General features: G+C 42.9%; 1 protein-coding gene across 2 annotated transcripts in view; it reads right to left on the reverse strand.

The window, feature by feature from the left end:
• The window catches only part of RGS14 (regulator of G protein signaling 14), an 85646-nt gene that overhangs the window by 10916 nt on the left and 50640 nt on the right, over positions 1 to 24090 (reverse strand). For both annotated transcript variants that reach the window (XM_069954554.1, XM_069954557.1), the window contains 6 exons: positions 18746 to 18910; positions 17780 to 17903; positions 15525 to 15628; positions 10468 to 10671; positions 3966 to 4042; positions 1004 to 1130 (listed from right to left, as the gene is read on the reverse strand). In XM_069954554.1, coding sequence (XP_069810655.1) covers positions 1004 to 1130; positions 3966 to 4042; positions 10468 to 10671; positions 15525 to 15628; positions 17780 to 17903; positions 18746 to 18910 — 801 coding nt within the window. The remainder of the gene's footprint in view (positions 1 to 1003; positions 1131 to 3965; positions 4043 to 10467; positions 10672 to 15524; positions 15629 to 17779; positions 17904 to 18745; positions 18911 to 24090) is intronic.

Here is a 24090-nt window from a genome sequence, read left to right on the forward strand (position 1 = left end):
ATATTATAACATAGCATACATGCAAATATATTTAAGGGTAAAAATCACAATGGAGTTAGCATGGCTATGACAAGTGAATGTTATAAGATAGGTGCCTTCCAGGAAAAGGTGCAAAAATGCAGAACCACTTATGTAGCAGTGCTTATCTTAATGCCTGGCATGGTAGGATCCATACTCATCCAGACTTCAGGAATTTAGTACATCCTACTGTGAACACAAGCATACCATTAACATTTAGGGTCCGTTCACACTACAGATTCAGCGCCAAATTTCAAGAGGTTCCTGTTGATTCAATAGGATGTCTCACGTCTCACATGCCAATTCTTTGGACAGATGGCGGAGTGCGCGTGAGACATTCTATTGAATCATTGAAACAGAGTCCGCGGCATTGACTCCGCTTGAAATTCTGCGCTGGTTCTGTAGTGTGAACAGATCCATACACCTCAGTTATTCCCCTATCTTGATTTCTGACAGGCTTTTCAACCAAACACAAAAAAATGCTGTATCGTGTTAACATGTTAAAGACCTCACGATAACCATTCCTCCATCTATATATCTGCTTACTGTAATCTGTTCTGATCCTCCTGCTCTGTAATATGTGGTTTGCAGATAGTGTTGGGTATTCTGGGTGAAAGGCTCCCTTTAAATTTGAGCTCTAGTTAAAATTCAAGGCGTCTAACTATTTCTGTCAAGACAAGTGAATGAGAGCTGTGCAGTTACCCAGTATGGCCACTACAGAGAATGGAGCCATCTACTCAATGTTTCAATGTGTTTGCCGGCCGACAATAATAAAGTTGAAGGGATTTATTATGTGGCCTGGCCTGCAATTGATTGAGCCATGTTCTTATTCATCCAGTGCCAATCATCGAGATCATCCCTCCTTACTGCGCCACCCTTGGCCCATGTAAAAGAGCCGATTCATCAACAAGGCATACATCATAACAATTATTCTGTTTGATCAACTAGGGAAGAATATATTAGCGAATATTAATCTAGCACTTACCCTTTGAAGAACGAAATGTTGGTTACCTAGGCCATACTTCTTCAAAGCTGGCTGTAAAGCTTCATGAATGCTCTTTGTGGGCTTAGACACGATGCGCAAACTTTTATTCATAGGTTCAATCTTTAATCTAAGAATGTGCCAAACAACGATTGTCAATGTAAAGAACAAAGTGAAGAATTCTTGAATATAATTTCCTATGTAAATGAATTAGGAGCCTTTAGAGATGATTGAGAACCCTACAATTGACAAATGGACAATGTCATTGTCATTTAAGCTATTATATTGTTCTTGTAGAAGTGTACAGCAGCCCACTGCACTCCCTAGATTTCCACTTGGGCCTTATTATAGGTCTATGGAGTATGAATCCTGCAATCTGTCTGATTGATTGACTGCTAAGCCAGAGAGTGAAGTGCACTGCTGCAGGGTTCTCCCAGCTGTATGAAGAGATTGGTGGGGGTCTCAACAATGAGACCCTGACTGGACAAAACTATTGACATGTCCATGTGAGATGTCAATTTTTTTTTTATAACAGACAATAATGCTTTAAACAGGTAAGACATTACAATGGTATCACCTAATGAACAGTATGAAAGTGTACAGTCATTACCAGTAAGACATAACACTCATCTGAGCGACAATCCCATCCGCAGCTACCGCGACCGCGCTCATGTGAGCGCTCAAGACATGCCCCAGCCGCCCCTGCGCCTCACCTACTGCCCGCACTCCTCCAATCAGGGCAGAGTGGGAGTGTGGGGCCGCTGTGGCCGGCCGAGGCGCACACGTTGTTTTGGCTGCGTGCACCACGGCCGGCTGCAGCGGCTCCACGCTCCCGCTCTGCGCTGAATGAAAGAACACGTCGATATGTCGGGCGGGCAGTAGGCGATGCGCGCTACTACTGCTGCAGCACTCATCTGAGAGGTGAGAAGGCAGCCATCTATGTAAGATGAAGTGGGGTAGTGTGTGTGTGTGTTTGGGGGCAGGGTAGTGTGTATGTGTGAGGGGGGTCAGGGGGAATAGTTTGTGGAGAAGTGGGGGTAGGGGGGATAGTGTGTGGAGAGGGGATTAGGGGGATTAGTGTGTGGAGAAGGGGGGGTCAGGGGGGATAGTGTGTGGAGGAGTGGGGGTCAGGGGGGATAGTGTGTGGAGGAGTTGGGGTCAGGGGGGATAGTGTGTGGAGAAGGGGGGTCAGGGGGGATAGTGTGTGGAGAAGGGGGGTCTGAGGGAATAGTGTGTGGAGAAGGGGGGGACAGGGGACAGTGTGTGGAGGAGGGGGGTGTCGGGGGGATAGTGTGTGGAGAATGGGGGTCAGGGGGGATAGTGTGTGGAGAAGGGGGGTCAGGGGGATAGTGTGTGGAGGAGTTGGGGTCAGGGGGGATAGTGTGTGGAGAAGGGGGGTCAGGGGGGATAGTGTGTGGAGAAGGGGGGTCTGAGGGAATAGTGTGTGGAGAAGGGGGGGACAGGGGACAGTGTGTGGAGGAGGGGGGTGTCGGGGGGATAGTGTGTGGAGAATGGGGGTCAGGGGGGATAGTGTGTGGAGAAGGGGGGTCAGGGGGGATAGTGTGTGTAGAAGGAGGTTAGGGGGATAGTGTATGGAGAAGGGGGGTCAGGGGGAATACTGTGTTGAGGAGGGGGTCAGGGGGCATAATTTGTGGAGGAGGGGGGTCTGGGGGGATAGTTTGTGGAGGAGGGGGTCAGGGGGGCATAGTGTGTGTGTGGGGGGGTTAGGTGGGATAGTGTGTATGTGTTGGGGGGGGGGGTTGAATGGCGTAGTGTGTATGTGGGGGGGGTGCTTTTATCAAGATTTGCCCTGTAGTCAAAATTACCTATTAACTGCCCTGTCTGTGGGTTTTGCCTCGAAGACCCCCTTAACAAGTGCTGTGATTATTCACACAACAGTTCTGCTATCGGACACAGTTCTGCTGTTGTATTACTCACTAGAGCTGATATACTGTGTGTCTGCCAACTTTGTAGGAAATGTATGACCTGGACTGCTGACCTTGCACCTGCTTTGTGATGTTGGCCCAGTATGACCTGCTTCTGTTTTTATCCTCTTCCCTGTCCGACCTGCTTCTGTTTTATATACACCATTGCTGCTGCGGCCGATATTTCTCTTTATATATATTAACAACCTCGATGATTGTCAGGTTAAGTCGTTACGTTGTGGCCAGGACTCCCACAAACCATAATTATATCCATTACCATTATTAAATCTGCCTGTTAACTATTTTCATGTAGCAAAATATCTTATCACATTACACAAAGGAATTATAAGGAAGCAGTAAAGAAGTATAAGGGTGTGTTCACACAGTCAGCTTTTAATTGCAATTATCGAAGCCAAACCAGGAAAAGATTATACATGGAGGAGATGTTATAAAGGACATACTGAGATTTCTCATCTTTTCAAATCCCTTCCTGATTTTATTTATTTTATTAAACCTGAATGTGTGAAGGTACCATAAGGCTCCCTTACTCATTTACTAAGCTATCGCAGGGCAATAGTCAGCTCGGTTTGATCATTCATCTGGATCACAGGACTTCTGAATTCTTCTATACTTTTCAATAATCCTACCTCCTTTTTGTCTAGGTTCATACTATGTAAAAATAATGTCAGTCTTTCATAATAACAGCCGTTATTGCGCAAATTACATCCATTATTTGCACCATGAAGGCCGTTGTTATAAATATTTGCCGCCATTTTTACATAGCATAAACCTAGCCTTTGGCTGCTTGCTAACTAGATTAGGTAAAATTTACATGCAATGATTTTCATGGATATATGGGAATGGAAACAATCACTTCACTCTATTGAAAACCTTCTCTAAAGGCAGAGGATAGTATGGACCAAATCCAAATCTGTCTGCCTATGTCTATTGGGAAAAGTAAGCATCACTGTCACAGGTTTTTGTTTTTTTTTCTTATCCAAAGCTATGCAAAAAAAAAAAAAAAAGGTAGGCCAACTCACTCAAAACTGATCCTGTTCTCCAACTTCACCTCCTGGTCAGTAAGAACGGTACACTCCTGATCGAGGGCCAGCGCCTTCTGCAAGTACAATTGCACAGTGAAAAGGATGCTGCAGTGTTATACATCTTTGTTCCCAGAAAATTCAACAGGTATCACACATGGGCTATGTCCACACGTTTTCTCCTGTCCATTTAAAATGATGTCCGTAATTTTGAGTGTAAAATGAGGCCCATCATTTTGCTGTTTGGCCACCCGCGGCTGTTGGTACATTATTCTAGTTTGGGTTACTAATTGCCCTTTGGCTGTGTCTTTAATTGAAAAGTCCATTTAATTTAATAGTAAAAACTGTGAAAGAATGGTGAAAAAAGAAAAACTGTGTGTGAACAACTAAAAAAAAATAACGTCAGCTGTTTGCAATAGATGTCTGAAAATAATTGACATGATCATTATTTTGACATCCATGCAGACAATGTCCGTCATTTTATACAATGTGTGCATTGGACGTCCATCATTGCATTGACTTCAATGCATTGCACTGAAGTCAATTACATCGCAGCAATAATGGACATCTTTTTAAATAGAAAAATGCTTTTCTCTTCTTTTGACGTTGTGTGAACATAGCCATGAACTTTGTGTCATTAAGATATCATACGTGGCATGAAACCAGATTTCCTTTGACAAATTTTTAGTTCAATTATTCCTTATGTAAACTGACCCTTTTTGCTTTGAAAATTTTACAGAAATTTTAGGTGGCCATCTCAAAGAGGTGTCCCTGCATATGCAAAGTTGGAATGGTGAAATACTAGACTTGGCCCTGTCAAACGTCCCATGGGAATGTACATATTGGGGCTAACCTATTAAGACACATTTATACAAATAGGTTCCTGAAGCCGACCTGGCTTATAGCATTGTATGTGTTTATGCAGCATACAGTATTTGTATGATGTCTATTCAGCATGCTTAGCATATTCATACTCATGCAAATCCTAAGATTTAGGGAAGTATATTCATTTTAACCAGATGTATGATCTCATTTTCTAAAAATTTCGAAACAACTTTTTCCCCCCTTTTTTATGTGTATTTTGCTCCCACAGCTATGCTGGAGTGAATTCTTTATTGCTATTCTACATACAAGGACAATTGTTGGATGGTTTACTTGTTACTTCATCTTTTTATTATCAAGTTTTACTTTAGAAAAACATGATATACAGGAACCTAATATACATATGTTTATGTGACATTTTTTAGACTGAGCTTTATGTCCAATAGAAATGTTGGCATTTATACAAAACATGGCAACAGAAGACATGAGTCTGTGACATGCTGTCAAGGTGGGCTGTCAAAGTGTCATGGTGCTGTCACAGCACAATATGGAAAAAAGAAACTTGTAACATGTAGCTGTGGCATGGCTCATGTAGCGTCTATACTTTTACAGTCAGAAAGGCACAGTTAGGTTCCATTAAAGGCAACCATTGACTGTAAACTTTTGACTACCTTTGGGCATCTGGGTAGGCAAAAAAGTCAAATAATATGCACACAGTAGTAGTAGTTGTAGTGCTTAGAAAATTTTTCTTTATTTTACATATTCTTCTGGGGCTCAAATGCAGCATAATAATATTGAAAGGTACAAGAAAAGCATATGAACAACACACTATAGTGCACTATACACTATAGAGCATTACTTGGCTATGCGTTTTCCCTGTTCCCTTTGATGTTACTATGCTGCCCTTGAGACTCTGAAGAATGCTTTTAACAAGTGTAAAATAAATGCAAAGTTTTAGCTAAGAGTGCTCTTCACTGATCACTATTACTTGGACTGTTCTGAGGGGAGTAACCTATGTACCTAGTACGTAAGCTGATCTTGTGCTATGTACTGTTTGCCCAACAATACAGAATACTTCATTCAGAAAACACCTTACAAGCTGAATGTAAAGTGGCTTCCCTGCTGTTATGCCTGGCACAAGGAATGGCTAAATAATAGGATGGGAGCATCAGAGTGCTCTACCAACTCCCTAATAACAGTGGGCACTGTATGACATTTGGAGGCCCTATGTAGTCTAGCATCAGGCCTGCTGTGAAGAGGACAGCGATATCGATCATTCTCCAGTTTACTGTCATCAACTAGTGATCAGCCAGCGGACTTACTGGTCTCCAAGTGATACTTACATATTTCACATTCCAAACTCTGCTGTTACCTTAGGTGCTTTATCTTTTATGATCCTTGTTATGTGATATTTGGGGCCACAACAGATTATTTATGACATCCACACTAATACAATCTTTTTTTTCCATGTAAGGATCAATTGCGCCATCTACTGGTGACTTTATGTATGGCCGAACCCTTCTACAGCCAATTTTACGTAAAACTCTTTGCTTAAAAAAAAAAAGCAATATTAATCAAACTAGATCAATGTGCGCATATATATATTGTGACTATGTACACTGACTGGAACATTGGCAAAATAAAGCACTTATAACCTCCTATTTTATTTTATTTATTGTATAATGTATTATAAATACATATATGTATATATGAATATATATGTATTCGAAAGAAAACTTACCCGGAAGTAAGGTTCGCAAGTTAAACTTTGTTCAGTATGCGAATGTGTTTCAAAAAGACGTTCGCTCTGACAAACTTTTGGGCTCGGATGAACGTTACCGAACCGAATGTTCAGCAAATTCAAACATCAACAATGTGTTCACGTGCTGCTTGTCTGTCCCTTGCTCCTTCTGGTTTTCTGCCTCCTCCTATCCTCTCTAGTGTCTCCCCAACCCCCTGAAGGGTGGCTGAATTGTCATTTTTCTGGCATAAATCATGGCTGAGTTTAGCATTGTTGAGCCCTAACATACAGTATAAGGCTATGTTCACACTACTCCGGGCGCTTGCTTCACTGTGGGCTATGGGAAGCTCTAATGCGGGCGCGCACTTATGCGCCCGCATCAGAGCTCTGCGGCCAGAAGGATGATCCGATCCGGCCAGAGACCGGCCGTTCCGTGACCCAGCTGGGGTCACGGAATGGCCGGTCTCTTACGTAGTGTGAACATAGCCTAATACAATACTGTACTGTATAACATTGCTGGAGTGTTTGGAGTTATGTAGTTAATAATAGCTAATTATTAGTCTTTCCTAAGAAAAAATACTGCTCAGTTCTCAAACTGCATTCCAGAACCAGTTAGGTATAAAAGCAGAGGTACAGCTGTAAACAAGGCTCTTTTTCTGTAAATGGAGACATATAATGAGCCCAACAGTATTATAGCAGAAGTCCGGTGGGGAGGTAAAAAATCATCAGGGCAGGGGGTGGGGGGAAAATAAAAAAAGAAGTTATAGTCACCTGTCCTGGTGCCCCATTCCTGGACCCTGCCGGCTGTCTTCTGAGCTCCCCACTGGTGACGTCACAATGGATGGCAGCTAACCCATGCCTCGCTTAGCCAGCCAGTAAAGGGGCGGGACACAGCTGGAGTAACTGATTGGCTGAACAGGATAAATCCCACCAGTCTGTGTCTTGTTGCCAGGGCCAGACTGGCCATAGGGCACTTCTGGCAAATGCCAGACCCGGTGACTCCTTTCCACAACCCTATGGAAAAGTAGTCACTCAGCCAGGAGGAGCACGGGACCGGCCCACAACATTCCTGTCAGTCCCCGTCTGATACGCGGCTGCCGGGGGTGTCGCGCCCTATCCCCGGCAACGCGTATATCATAGAGCTCTATGTGGGCCCGTGGCCGCAACTTCCAGCTCATCTCTGTGGCGGAAGTCGCGGCCACAGGCCCACAGAGAGCTCTATGATACGCGCGCTGCCAGGGATAAGGCGCCACACCCCCGGCAGCCGAGCATCAGACAGAGGCTGCAGGAAAAGAAAGGCTTGACGGGGGAGCGCGTTGTTAGGTAAGTTTTTTTTTTTTAAATCTGCTTTGCACAGAGGGTGGAGGGAAGAGGAAAAGGGGGCATCTATAAGGGGGGGGGGAGAAGAGGAGAAGGGGCCATCTATAAGGGGGGAGGAGGGAGAAGAGGAGAAGGGGCCATCTATAAGGGGGGAAGAGGAGGAGAAGGGGCCATCTATAAAGGGGGGGGAGGAGAAGAGGAGAAGGGGCCATCTATAAAGGGGGAGGAGAAATGGCCATCTATAAGGGTAGGGGGGAGAAAAGGGGCCATCTATAAGGGAGGGAGAAGGGGGCATCTATAAGGGAGGGGGAGAGGGGTCCATCTATAAGGGGGGACAACATAGGGGGAGAGGGGGCCATCTATAAGGGGGGGGGAGAGGTGCCATCTATAAGCGGACAACATAGGGGGAGAGGGGGCCTATAAGGGGACAACATAGGGGGAGAAGGGGCCTATAAGGGGACAACATAGGGGGAGAGGGGGACTATAAGGGGACAACATAGGGGAGAGGGGGACAACATAGGGGGAGAGGGGGCCTATAAGGGGACAACATAGGGGAGAGGGGGACAACATAGAGGGAGAGGGGGACTATAAGGGGACAACATTGGGGGAGAGGGGGACATCTATAAGGGGACAATATAGGGGGAGATGGGGCCATCTATAAAAGGACAACATAGAAGGGGCCATCTATAGAGGGGGGGCAACATAGGGGGTTATCTATAAGGGGGACAGCATGGGGGGCCTTTCATAAGGGGGCCATCTATAAGGGGGGGCAACATAAGGGGGCCATCTATAAGGAGGGGGTTACAGAGAGGAGGGCCATATACTATAAGGGGATCACATAGAGTTAGCCTACCCACTAAATGAGGGTGTAAAGAGGACAATACAGATGTGCAGTGTGTAGAGAGATGAGGATGGTGCCCGAGTTAGGAGCCTAATATGTCTGTCTGGAAGATTCTGTGAATTTGTGGCTCACAAAAGTTCTAATGGCCCAGGGCAGATGGAGAAGAAAATGAAAAGGGAAGAACTTTGACCAGAGAAGACGTCCCCTGTGAGTCACCTGATGTAACTGCACTGTAATGTATATGGAGTACAGTACCTGTGTAGAGCTGCGTCCACCTCTATATGACTGTATGAGGTAATAGTGATCTGTGTACAGTGGATGTTATTTAGTAGCAGCGGTGGGGTTAGTTAGTATGCGGTGGTATTAGTCAGTATGCGGTGGTATTAGTCAGTATGTGGTGACATTAGTCAGTATGTGGGGACATTAGTCAGTATGTGGTCACATTAGTCAGTATGTGGTGGTATTAGTCAGTATGCGGTGGTATTAGTCAGTATGAGGTGGTATTAGTCAGTATGTGGTGGTATTAGTCAGTATGCTGTGGTATTAGTCAGTATGTGGTGGTATTAGTCAGTATGCGGTGGTGGTGTTAAACTCAGCACATCGACCGGGGCCGGAAGCAGTCTGTCTCTGTACACTGTGTAGTGGTGACAACCTATAACTGCAGCACCGCTACACAGTACAGAGTCACCACACACTGACTAATACCACCTCACACTGACTAACACCACCACACACTGACTAACACCACCACACACTGATTAATACCACCACATACTGACTAATACCACCACATACTGACTAATGTCACCACATACTGACTAATACCACGGCATACTGACTAACACCACCAGATACTAACTAAACAGTATGTGGTGACATTAGTCAGTATGCGGTGGTATTAGTCAGTATGTGAAGGTATTAGTATGCAGTGGTATTAGTCAGTATGCAGTGGTATTAGTCAGTATGCAGTGGTATTAGTCAGTAGGCAGTGGTATTAGTCAGTATGTAGTGGTATTAGTCAGTATGCGGTGGTGGTGTTAAACTGGTTACCGGGGCTGGAAGCAGTCTGTCTCTGTACACTGTTTAGTGGTGAGGACTTGTAACTGTGGCTCAGCTACACAGTACAGAGACAAAAGCTTCTGACCCCATTTACTGTGTTATTATCTGATATTCCAGTCATGGCTGTGATGATACAACATGTAGCCATGATGCACTCGCAACATCGTCTCATAACTTATCACCACCCGGTGAGTGGGCCTGTCTGCTCTGAAATGCCAGGGCTGATTTTCAGTCCCACTCCAGCCCTGCTTGTTGCATCAGACATGCCCCTGTCTGTTCTATAGAAAGGGGAGGGGGGAGGAGGAAGATTAGTTGGCAGCAGAGAGAAGAGAACAAAGGATTACACAGCGGGAACTTTGTGAAAGCCTCTATTCAGAGGTCAGAAAGGTAAGTACTGACTTAAGAGAAGATAGCCCAGTGATGTAGCTGTAAATGAACTCTTTGCTGTCCTGTTTTGGTGCCTCATCTCCCTCCACCCCTCCCCTCTCCATAGAGAACAATGAAGACAGGGGGGGGGGGGAGGTTCAAACTGCTTTCTCATGATAAAAATGCATTTTTCAGCTAATAAACCCAATTACAAAGTTTCTTAAAATCGCCTGTACTATTGATTTGTGCAAAAAGAAATTAAATGACAGGTACACTTTAATGATTTTTTACTTCTCCGCCAGACTTCTCCTAAGTACTAAGTAAACCACCATAATGTCTTCTCAATACAATACCTGCTCATTTCCAGCCAGGTACACTTTAACATCCGAAGAGTTATACCCTCGCTTCTCACAGACTCCCACCAGTATTTCTCGTATGCTTAGTCCAGGTTTGATAGCGGTCAGTGAGGCTGTGCCATCCGGGAGGTAAACACAGCAGTATTTCATAGGTTTGCAGTCTGGATCACGTTCTGTACTGCCCAGGCTGCCACTGTCATACTGAAAAAAAGGAAAGAAATGCTACATAAAACTGGTGTGCAACCTTGAGCACATTTTACCCCTGGTTTAAGTTGTTGCTAAAAAAAGGAAAAGGGGATTGTGGAAGACAAACCAGCCTATTTGAAGTACAAGATGTCTTAAATAGCTGAAAGTTTTAGACATAGAGGAGAGTAAATGAATGTGAACTTAACAACAGCCAGCCTGATTATGGACCCTCTCATATGAAGAGTTGTTTGTATCACTTTTTTTGTTATAATTCTGCATGTTAGTTAAAAGTCTACAGTAAGATACAATGTTTACATTTTTCTGTAAAACTTCAAAAATACCAGTAAATGTGTGTGTAAAAGGCACACTGCCAAAGCCTGCCCTGCCTACATGCAGCTCACAGGTATCAACCAGGCACTAGTGATTTCTACACAATCTTCATCCACGATCCCCCCCAAAAACTATCTGTAGTGCATCTGTAATGTGTATTTTTTGTGTATCTGTGAAAAGTGGAAAGATGTTAAAAAGATGGTGTCAAATTGATATGAATCTGTAATTCTTGCAGATGTCATTTCAGTAACATGATGAACAGCCCAATAGAAATCAACAGGCCCTAAATTTGTCCTTAAATGGCAAACTAAGGGCTCAGCCACACTAGCGTTTTTCTTTGTTTCTAACGGATCCGTCTATATTAATTAAACGGATGAGCATAAACTGATGAGCAGACTGATGCAAACTGAGTGCAAAATGTTCATCTTTTTTTAATGGTCCGTTTGTATTTTGGCTTAAAAAAAATGACTTTTGTACATCAGTTTGCATCCATTTGCATCAGTCAGCATCCGTTTTTCTATCCGTTTATTTTTCTTCTTTGGTTTCTTGCTGCTTCTGCCCATGCTCAGTGCAAAAACGGATGAAAAAAACGGATGTTAACGGAAATACCTTCCGTTTTAGATCCGTCCTCATTGACTACAATGTAAAAAAAAAACGGAAGTGCACTTTCCATTCGTGATCCGTTTTTTTAAGCGGAAAGAAAAATACTGCAAACACTATTTTTTCTTCCGTTCAAAAAAACGGACCTTGAACGGATTGCATGCAAACGGAGCACAATTAGGGCAAACGGAGCACACTAAAATAGCATGGGAATCTATGGGGATTTTAACGGATCCGACAGTTTCTGTTTTGCTTACTCTAAAACGGAAAAGGTAGACGGAATGGTCCCGGATGGTCAAACGCTAATGTGAACGTAGCCTTACAGAACGCTTAAATAGGGCCGTAGACTGGTTTTACATACAGAGTTTTCTTTTAAAAATGACAAATGTGTTTTTATTACATTTTTGTGTGTGTTCTTTATTAGCCAAAGCACTACTGCCAAATGTGGCATAAAAGTCTGTAATATATATATATATATATATATATATATATATATATATATATATATATATATATATGCTCCATATGTGAAACAATTCAGTTTAAGGCTATGGTCATAAATTGGATTTCTGTCAGTCTGTTTTTTTTAACCAAAACCAGGAGTGGGCTGAAAACACAGAAGCTGTGCAAATCTTTCCATTATAATTTTGCCCTGTCAGTTCCAAGCCTGGTATTGGTTGAAAAGATACTGAACAAAAGACTGACAGAAATAGTACGTGTAAACAAAGCCATAGTCTGCATAAAAAAACTAGCAAACTTTGCATCACATTTATACATTTTAGAAGAGAGTGTGGTTGAGTGTGGTAGTGGCCAGAGAACATTGGCATAAAGTAAGTCAACAAATAGGTTTTGTAAGATTAAGGCCTTGTTCACACATTGGGTAAATTTATCTGTAATTGCATACAGTGATCCCTCAACTTACAACGGCCTCAAGATACAATATTTTCAACATACAATGGTCCTTTCTGGACCATTGTAACTTGAGGCCAGACTCAACATACAATGCTACAGACAGTCGTGAACTGCGGAACATGTAAATAACTAGCTGATCAACCAATGAAACTGGCCATTATACTGGTAAAATACCAGTATTACTGAAATGCATGCACTGGTTGGCTGTCTAATAGTGCGTAGTAGAGTATTGTGTGATATTCAGTGTCCTGTACTGCTCTTTACCTGTGCCAGGATGAGCTGCTTCTTTGGGCACCAGGTAAGGGTAGCTTCATTTTATATTTCTGGGACCCTGTGTAATCTGTACAGGACTATGAAGACACTCCCATCTTCTACCTAGAAAGTCATTTACAGTCTCCAGTAGCTCCTTCTGACTGTATATGTAAGGACTTGCTTTATCTATATGAGTTATCGGCTTATTTTCCTTTAAATCTTACTTTTCTCTCATTTTGGGATGACATTTTAGGGGATTCAGAACCAATTACCAGTTTTCCATTCAATTTTGGTCTCAACATACAATATTCTCAACATACAATGGTCGTCCTGGAACCAATTAATATTGTATGTTGAGGGTCCACTAGTTTTGCAATTACGGGAGAATTTAGGGCCCATTGATTCCTATTGGGCTATTAATATCTGTAGTTTTACGGATCCGTAATCTGTTCCAGAAAAAAATAGGACATGTCCCAGTGCACCCTGTGTAATAGGGCTACCCATACATCTTTCCATCTAATAGGGGCCATGGTCAGAAAGGGCCACATTAACGATCCAGCAATCATTCATGTGGCCTGGCTACACAACTAAGACTTTGGATGACTCTGTGAAAAATCGCTCACCACCGAGATCAGAACTCTTTCACTGAGAGCCTTGGGTCATCTAATAGGGCCTATATCGACAACAGTGGGGAAGATTCACTAATGCTGTGCAACACATTTGAAAATGTAAACTGGGTAATGTTACCCAGCTTTTTCATTACAGTGCCACATAGATTCAAACACTTTCCCGGCTCCTGGATCCTGGGTTCATATTAATACATGATACCGGGCAGGGATAGAGTCCACTATAGGGCTTAACTGTCTGTAGTTCTGTGTTTCACAGATCGTGGGACAAGGCCCTAAGGCTTGGGCTACACACCCATTCCTGGTTGTGCAACCAGGAATTATCTGTACTGCATGGTCATACAAGAATGGGGTCACACCGTGACCCCACAGAAGATGCGGCTTGCGACCAAGAGAGCAGAGAAAACTTGAGTAAAAAGGCTCTGGGGATATTCTTATACTCAAATATTCCCATGTGTGCCTCTTTTCACAAAAAGATGAATTTAAGGGGAAGGTCACAGTAATTAGTATCTGTGGCCTTCAAGTGGAAAACCCCACCAATGTTCAGTTCAGATGTACCATGGGAACATTTACAAATATGTCAGAGACATTAAATAGTCTCTTAGGGAATACAAATGCTTAAAAATAATAAAAAGTCAATATATTAAACTGGAGACAGATGTGTGAATAATAGAAACCATGGTGTGGACCTTACAATCACAAAACATATCATAGCTTTTATATTTCCCTACTGTTATATTAGGGAAGCACAGACAGATATATGATAGGTATTATGTGTTCGGCATGGCCACAACTACCATCTGGCTACAGTGTTGATGAAGAAAAAAAAAAATCTCTTGTGGACCTCCCAACGTATAAATAGTGAGCTGTCCTCAGTGCTGAATGGGGACAGCCCTAGCTGTAGGAATTTTCCATAGAGAAGGCAGAGATGGCCATTGCTTTACACTTATAACGGTATTATAAAGTGGAAACAGTCGCGGTAGTTACGCCTGTGTGTTAAAGGGAATGTACCATCAGGTACATAACTTTTTTTAAAAAAATAACCTGGTCAGCACTGGCGCAGTGATCCCGGTGGTGCAGTCCTTTTTTCGAACGCCACCTGGTTCCCACACTTGATGCCATTTAGTTTCTCATGCACCGGCCTAGCTCTATGCACCGAAGGTGGGCCCACCGCCCCCCAGTGTAACCATTCCCTCCCATCTGTGATGTGGCCCTGTTGATTCTAATAGAGGTGTATCACAGAGGGGAGGGGATATCGTCACACGGGGGGGGGGGGGGGGGGGCATCAGACCTTTTCCAGTGCATAGAGCCAAGCTGGAGCATGAGAAGAGAACAGCGCTGATGGTGTGCTTCGAAAAATTACTGCACCACTGGGATCATTGCAGCGACATCCACCGGATAATGTAAAAAAAAAAAGTCATGTACCTCATGGTTCATTTGCTTTAAAAACATTGCTACGTTGTCCATGGTTATTATAGAGGAAATGCTTGGGTATTTATAGTGTCCCTGTCATTTGCAAAAGCTTTTGACATAGCAAAAACAAATCAAAAGTTTGGATGGATCAGGGTTTGTGTTTTTAGGTCCACCGATCATTAGAATGGGCATGCAGCTGTAAGGTTCGCCTTCTCCATATCACTGCAGGAGATGAGCACCATAGAGAATACTGAACCTGTCTTCTGCAGTGAGACAGAGGGGCCGCCGGCCACTAGTGGGACGATCTCCCCTCGCCTTTGTGACAATGGGGTCAGCAGGCCTGCCTCCAGTGCTTCATACCCGGCGGGTGCCCCTGAAAAGGCCAGCGCCGCGTGCGGATCCATTAGGTATGAAACCCAAAGCGATGTACCTGATGGTACATTTGCTTTAAAGGGAATCCATCAGCTGCAATTCAGTTTCTGAACTGCTGACACTAGACAACTGTTGGGTCAGAGAGAAACATGGTACCCATCATGTCCGTGCTTACAGAACCTAAAAAAATGCTTTCATTCTCCAATGCAAAGTGTCAAAGCTCCTGAAGTGCTAATGGCTGTACCTTCCCCCCACGGTTAGTATACCTCTTGAGCTGAGAGGTTGATTTTCTAGTACCTTTAACATCTTAGCTATATTAAAAAAAAGCTCTGAGAGAGAGGATATCTTCTGTATATCACATACCTCAGATTTGCCAGAGAAGGAGGAGATCAGATCCAGGCTGGTTGCAGAGTTCAAAGATCCTTCTGACTCATGTCGCGATGAGAGTCCATTGCTGTCTGGGACATCTAACAAAATAAATGCAACAGGCCATGAATTCTGAAAGTTAAGATTTAAAGGAATTAAAAATGAGCAAAACTAAAGCGGTTCTTACATATAAGTTAACTCCTCCATAGAATATACACTGACGATATATAACTGAATAATGCAGACGTCTGCTGACAACTAGGTAGCAAGTCATTATTATTATTCACTAGATGAAAATGAGAGTATCTGAGACTTCCAGGAGCCTCTTCACATTAAATTGTGATGCTGTTGTTCTTACTCAGAAAGCAGCATTGCCTGAAAAGCCAATCTGCTATCACTGCCTTATTACTGTAGGGTATTCAGAGATAATGTGATGAATACGATTTATATGTATATGATACTGACTTTCTAGACTGTATAGCCCTGACACTGAGTACTGTACATTTCATGTAGGTAGGATGACAGGGCTTCAGTACAGGTTTCAGTTTTTCTATGAAATATATATATATATATATATATATATATATATATATATATATATAATTTATTTATTTAATAAACATTTTTATTTATTTACTTTAAAATAAAGAGACCTGAGGTCTGAGACAAAAACAGCAATCAATCACAGCTCAGCTTTCATTTTACCAGAGCTTGTTTGAACATGAAAGCTGAGCTGTGATTGGCTGTGATTGGAATGGTTAATCAAAGAGGAAATTACCCACATTTTTTTTTTTTTTTTTGGAACAAGGAACAACCCATTGAAACCAGCCTATGCCACCTGTACTTTAAAGGTAGTAAAGATGTAGGATGAGATGCTCAGCATAGGGATATATCATTTATATTGTTTGCTAATATTATCATGTAATAACCTGTTAACATGCTGCCAGTAAACAGTGCTGACATACAATACCATACAGACAGCACGAACAGACATGGCACTGTTCCTGGAAAAAGATGCAAATCCCTTTTCTAATCCTAGACAGCCCCTTTAATTCTGTTAGTAGAAAATCTCCAGCAGAGAAGGCTAATTGTTATAAAGAAGAGATTAAACAAGTTATACAAGTGATCGGAGAACAAACAAAAGAACGGTAAAGACTTATGCTAATAGCGGGGCTTTGACTTTGAAGATTTTACAAACATAACTCTATGATTTACAAAAATTACAAGTAGCTTTTATTGGCTATACCATCATAAAGTTACTACAGCAATACTATATACCAAATTCTTCTTATAAAAGGTTTAAAAAATGGACCAGTGGACACTAAGAAGCTGGGTCACAATTGATTCTCTTGATATTACACTAAGGGTCCTTTTATATGGGCCAATTTGCAGCCATCTACAGGAGCAAATGAGTGCTGATCAGCGAGATCGATGCTTATTTGCAGTGCCTTTACAAGGCATGGTTAATCGCGCAGCTAGGCCACACGAATGATCACTGTTACACAGGTGTGGCCAATAGCGATGTATTTTAGCACTGCAGGGGACATGTCAGTAAAGTATATTTACCTTTGTACCCCACAAACTCAAAGACCTGAGGGCAGCCCTTCAAAAAGAGTGGGATGCCATGCCTTAGCAGAAAATAAGGCAACTTGTGAACAGCATGAGATCTCGTTGTTAATCTATAAGTGATGCTCAAGGGCACATGACAAGTTTTTTTGACATTGACATTTTTTGTTGGGGTATATCCAACAAAATTGTTTGAGATGAGGAAATCCCCATTACATGCCTGTACCTAAAGGGCTATTTTGTTCAGGATTAACTTTCAATATTATGTTGCCCAGGTGCAGAACATAACAAACAGCCAATGCTTACCCCCCAGCCGCCTCAACTACCTCCACTCGTCTGGCAGTGACAGCCCGCTCAGCCAATCACTAACTGAAACTGGACAGGGCTGTGACCAGCGATAGGTGGAGCTGGCTGTAACTGCCATAGGAGGATGCTGGGGGAGCATGGAGAGGTAAGATGAATCCTGTGTTTCTGAGGTTGGTTGTGTAGCAAAAATACCAAAGAAATGCCAGCTCTAGGCTGGTGTACAGTTATATTAAAATATACATAAATTGCAGTAAATTTGGTGCAGGGAGAGGCCACACACCCTTTGCACCATGCTATAATCCCGGTCCACCAATTTGGCAAAAAGGTTCACATTTTCATGCAACCCCCATAATGCATATATATGTAAACGTTTATTCCACCTCTAGAATTTCCTTTTCGATCTTTTCTCTTGAAGGACCTGTTTGCTCTGGAACCATCAGTTAAATTGTCTAATCCAGATGAATCAACACCAAGGGGTAAGGACTTCCCAGGTCTCAGTTTCTTCTAGATAGATAAATAAATAAATAATTCATTAGGAAAAAAAAGCTGGCTTCCTTGTCTTTAAAGAGAGTGTATTATAATCTGACAATGAAAACTGACCACTGAAGTCCACCTGTTAGCTCTCCTGACATTGTTACCAAACACTAGTTTTCCCCATGAAATGACAAGGCTGACAAAGTAAGGTATATTAGTAAGGTATGTTAGTAAGGTATATTTGTACTGACTATGACACTGTCAAATCTGTACTGACCGTGTCAGGCTCTGTAAAGGTGGCCATACACCTTAGATTCATGATAAACCCACCACTTGCACTAGATTCAGCTGCCAGTCTATGGTTTATGAGTCCACTATAATCAAGACTGGCGTTCTCATATGCCAGTCTTAAATTAGGCCTGCCCCTTTTTCCCTGGCCGGATTCACTAATAGGCTGACGAACGGGTGAGCCGGGGATACAGCGCCTTCTCCCTGGCGTATGCCACTGCTGTCCTTTAAAAAATGTCCCCCTAAAGCCCCTATTTCACGGGTCGGGGGGGCTGCCCGGGTGATCGCTGATCGTCCGGGCAGCCCATAGGATACAGCAGCGTCTGCTGCCGACGCTCCTATCCAATGGAGCGACGGCAGCAGATCGTTGCTGTATCAGTCGCTTGTTTTTCAACATGTTGAAAAACAAGCGACTGCAACGATCAGCCGACATGAACGATGTCGGCTGATCGTTGCACTCTATTCCACGGGACGATAATCGTTCCGTGGAATAGGACCTTTAGTGTCTACACATTTATCCATTCATGGACATCTTATAAATGTTACAAACACTGTCTTCAACAATTACAGGGCCTGTAAGTTACCTTTACTGCCCCTGAGGTAATAGCAGAGCAGCCTGAGTTTGGACTTGTTGGTGAGAAATTTAGATTTGGCAAAGGGCGTCCTTCCACCTCTGATAGCATGCACTCTTGATACAAGGGGGACTTAACAAAGCGAGCGTAGCTGTCAAACTTCATCAAATTGAAGATCTGTTGTTAAAAAAATAAATAAATCAAAACAATTTCTTCTTTCAAATTACATTTCTATAGAAATGTATTAGCAAAAGGCTGGAATCACACTGTGTTTTTGCTGCCCATTTAACAGATCCGTATTTGTGTGCATCCGTTTTGATCAGTTTTTTCATTGACTTCTATTATAAAAAAAAAAAAAAAGAATCAAAATATGGATCAAAAGTCATCTGTTCTTTTAACATACACAAAAAGGTTGTACACAAAATATGTTTTTAAAAAAATGGAAGTCAATAGAAAAAAAGATCAAAACCTACAGCAAAAACACAATAGAGGAGATTTATGAAAGGGTGTAAATATACACCTGGTGTAAGCTGCCCACAGCAACCAATCACAACTCCTCTTATATTTTACCAGAGCTGAAAGCTGAGCTGTGATTGGTTGCTGTGGGCAGTTTACATCAGGTGTATGTTTACACCCTTTCATAAATCTCCCTCAATGTGAACCCAGCCTAATTCTCCAGAGATCCCCCTAAAAACCTATATAACTAAATAACCTTTTGTATCCTAAACGCCTCCTATAGATTCACATCACATTCCTGTGTTCCTGTGTTCATGTTCTTACTGCATGGTATGGTACATGAATATAGCCTTTACATTCTGTACATCCAAAAATTGATTTTCTGTACCACCTCCAACCTTAAGTACATGTTCTTACTTTCCATTAATGTATTTGTTTAGCTCTAGCCTAATATCAGACTTGGTTAAGTAAATAGACTTTAATGTTAACATTATTTCTAATTTTATATAAAAATGCTGATTTGAGGGATTTTTGTAGAATTTTTTGCAACGGAATTATCCATTTCATATACTATATGTAAATTGGATAATTTCCGAAGCATGTCAGTGGTTTTCTTCAACACCATTTAGATATAGTCATGAGAAAAAGAAAGTTACACTCTTTTATTTGTCTAGCAAGACATAATAAAAAAAATCTGTCCCTAAGGGCCCTATTCCACAGGACGATTATCGTTCGCATAATCGTTAACGATAAATGATCCAAACGACTACTATTGCGAAAGACCTTAAATCGTTCATCCGTTTACATGGAAAGATAATCGTTACTTATGATCATTCTTGCGGTCGTCTTGTCGTCGCTATTGCGTTCATCACTACTGTGAACGACCGAACAACGTCGTATTCAATGCAAATGATTTGCAAACGAGCAACGATAAAAATAGGTCCAGGTCTTATTAAACGATCAATGATTTCGCGTTCGATCGTTAGTCGTTAACTGCTATTTAAACAAACGATTATCGTTTAGATTCGAACGATTTAACGATAATCTGAACGATAATCGTCCTGTGGAATAGGGCCCTTAGAAAGTCTTGAAATTAGGTGAATACAACTTTAGATCAACAATAACACCTGACAAATTATACCATGTAATTATATATTGAATATAAACTATGCCGATGTAGTACCGCAGCCATACTGCTTCCCTCGGAATTAAAGGAGAAGTCCGGCCAAAATTAATTTTTGATATGTTGTTACTTATGAAAAGTTATACAAATTTCTAATGTACATTAATTATGGGAAATGCACATATACTGCTATTTCCCTTAATTTAGTAGATCAGGAAGTGTTAGAAATATCTCTGAAGAAGTGACGTCACGACCCAGGGTGTAATTCCTATGGAGTGTCCAGCAGGGGGCGCTCTCTATATAGAAGTCTATGGGACTTTATTGTTTCTATGGGTTTCTATGTAATGTAATGTAATGTAGTGTACAGTGCTTTATTGAATGAATACATCTATGGAATACTTTGGGGAGCAAGTGTCCTTGCTCCCCAAAGTATTGCATAAATGTATTCATTCAATACATTCAATACACAGTAAGCCCGCCGATCCGCCGCATTTCCGCCGAATTTCCGCCGCATCCCGCCGATCCGCCACACGCTGATCCGCCGCATTCCCGCCGATCCGGACCATATACATTGAACTACAGCTCCCATCATCTGCTTCTAGTATGAACAGGTGATGGGAGCTGTAGTTGGGTAAGGGATATGACATGCCGCCGGGCGCAGGGGGGAGCCGCTCAGTACACAGCAGCTCTCCCCCCTCCTCCTCCTCCTTCCGTGATAACTTCCGCCTATACCAATGCTGAGTCCCTGCCTGGCCGCCGCTCTCCGCTCACATATACCGGCTCCCGGCATCAGCGCGGACACCAGGATGCATCGGGAGCCGGTATGTATGGGGGGGAGAGCGGAGAGCGGCGGCCAGGCAGGGAGTCAGCATTGGTATAGGCGGAAGTTATCACGGAAGGAGGAGGAGGAGGGGGGAGCGCTCCTGTGTACTGAGCGGCTCCCCCCTGCACCCGGCGGCATGTCATATCCATTACCCAGCTACAGCTCCCATCACCTGTTCATACTAGAAGCAGATGATGGGAGCTGTAGTTCAATGTATATGGTCCGGATCGGCGGGAATGCGGCGGATCAGCGTGTGACGGATCGGCGGGAATGCGGCGGAAATGCGGCGGATCGGCGGGCTTACTGTGTATTGAATGTATTGAATGAATACATTTATGCAATACTTTGGGGAGCAAGGACACTTGCTCCCCAAAGTATTCTGTAGATGTATTCATTCAATAAAGCACTGTACACTACATTACATTACATTACATTACATAGAAACCCATAGAAACAATAAAGTCCCATAGACTTCTATATAGAGAGCGCCCCCTGCTGGACACTCCATAGGAATTACACCCTGGGTCGTGACGTCACTTCTTCAGAGATATTTCTAACACTTCCTGATCTACTAAATTAAGGGAAATAGCTCTATATGTGCATTTCCCATAATTAATGTACATTAGAAATTTGTATAACTTTTCATAAGTAACAACATATCAAAAATTAATTTTGGCCGGACTTCTCCTTTAAGAGGGTAAGTAGGAGGCAGGTACTTGTAATTAAATGCCTTTAATTAATCGATTATCAACAAGTGCGACCACTAAAGAATACGTTTCGTCAGTTTGCTGGTCTGTAGCACTCAGGCACGTGTTAAAACTTTTGAAAATCTGGAGCAATCTGGGAAGGGTTATGAAACCATTTCCAAACTATTTTAAGACCATTTTTCTACACTGAAAATGATTATTCACAGGTAAAAACATCCAAGACAGTTGAAAATCTACCTAGCAGTAGACAACTGGGCAAATTCACCTCAATGTCAGACTGTGCAATGCTCAGAGAAATTGCAAAAAAAAAAAACAAGAGCTACAACAGATTTTGGTTAGAATGAATGTTAAATATTTAAGTTTATGTGAGTAGAAGTTTATGTAAATTAGAAAAGTAATAAAGTTTACAAAGTTGTACATGAACAAACTATTAGACTTCTGGAACAATAACCTGTTACACAGCTCCACATTTGGTGGTGTGGTGTCCTACCATGGGTGTATTTGTCTGTCCTGTGCACTTCTCAAAAAGCTCCTTCCTTCAGGTTAAGTGGCGATGAAGGGCACTTTGAAGTTTCACCTCTAGATATCAGTGTCTTTTATATGTATTTCTATGAGCTGCACAGCTTAAGGTCCTAATAGGTTAAAGTTTTCTATGTACCATGTGCCCTTAGTAACCAGTGGGAGGTGCTTTCTACTTTTGACCTATTATCTTTCTTCTTTCTTATGCACACACTCATCCCCACCACTCACAGTGAGGCATACAGAGGCTCCTGTAGGAAGTTCAGTCTTAGGGTCCTATTCCACGGGCCGATGGGGGCCAGATCAACTATTCCACGGCCGATCCTATTCCACGGCCCGATGATCGTTGAGCGAGGGCTGCAGGGATATCGTTACCAATGTCCTTGCAGCCCTTGCAGCATACATTACCTGTCAGGTCTTCTCCCGGGACCGCCGCAGCCTGTGATTGGCTGAGTGGCCTGTCAGCTGACAGGCCATTCTGAAGCTAAAGCGCGCAGGACCCGGGGAGGAAGAGAGCGGAGGAGAAGACCTGCAGGAAATGTGTTGTGCTTCTCAAACCGTCTGTCGCCCGCCGCGCACCGCTATTCCACCGTAGCGATGCACGGTGGGGGAACAATGATTTTAGGTCTGGCCCTAAATGAACGATCAGCCGATGACACCATCATTGGCTGATCGTTCTCTCTATTCCACCAAGCGATAATCGGCCAAATCGGCCCGAATGGGGCCGATTCGGCTGATTATCGTTCCTGTGGAATAGGGCCCTTACACAGAATCTCATGGGAGAAAGACACCCTGAACAAACGTCTCTGCTGTAGCCAAGCCAGGGTCTGGGACAACAGTGCAGTCTAGTCTAGACACTCACGTGTATAGATGCAGCTAGAGACAACCAGTTCTTTCAGTACTTCTACTATACCTACTATGCAGTGCTAAGCAGAAGAGTCCAGGAACACCCTAACCCATGCTGTGAACCAGTCTAAAATGTACAGGGCAGTATCCTAAGAACCAGAGGTACTAGCCTGGGTAGGACAAAGCTACCGAAAAAGGTCTATGTATCCTATCTTGCAATGCAGATAACGGGGAAGGCTCGAAAGCTTAGCTACACCCAGATAACCATGACTAGGGCTTGTATTACCCTATTAGGACGGATCACTTGACACTGTAGGGCAGAAGGTGGTCAGACATAGTCTAAACACTGGTACAAGTAAACGTCTCACTGCAAGGTATTCTCTCCGGTTTCGGTAGAGTACATTGCTTCAATGGGTTGGGGTTCCCTTAACAAACTCTTCTCCTCTACCCTTAACTCTTCAAGCACCGCTACAACTACCTCTCTTCTACTTTACTTCTCTCAGCACCTCCTCAAGCACAAACGAGTTTAAGTCTGTGTCAAAGATTTATGTATTCTACAAACATGTATTGTACTATTGAAGAACTTTATAGTAAAAGCTGGGACTCTTACATACTTCGCATGCACCAGCACCCACACACACCAACGGTACACCTTGGGTTATTTTTCCTCTTTTTGTTGGTGGCGGTATCAATAGTCCGGGTGAGTCAGTTGCCACTCAGGACTACCGTGACAAGAGCCAAAGGGACTCACTACAGCTCAACAGGTTACCGACCATCTTGGGGACACAAACCGGCCACAGACTACAAAGCAGGTACCAACATCATACATGTGTGCTGGACAAGCACTGGTGTCACGACATCGCCATCACCGTCCGAGTTACAT

Source organism: Dendropsophus ebraccatus, chromosome 1 (genome assembly GCF_027789765.1).
Source record: "Dendropsophus ebraccatus isolate aDenEbr1 chromosome 1, aDenEbr1.pat, whole genome shotgun sequence".
Lineage (NCBI taxonomy): Eukaryota > Metazoa > Chordata > Amphibia > Anura > Hylidae > Dendropsophus > Dendropsophus ebraccatus.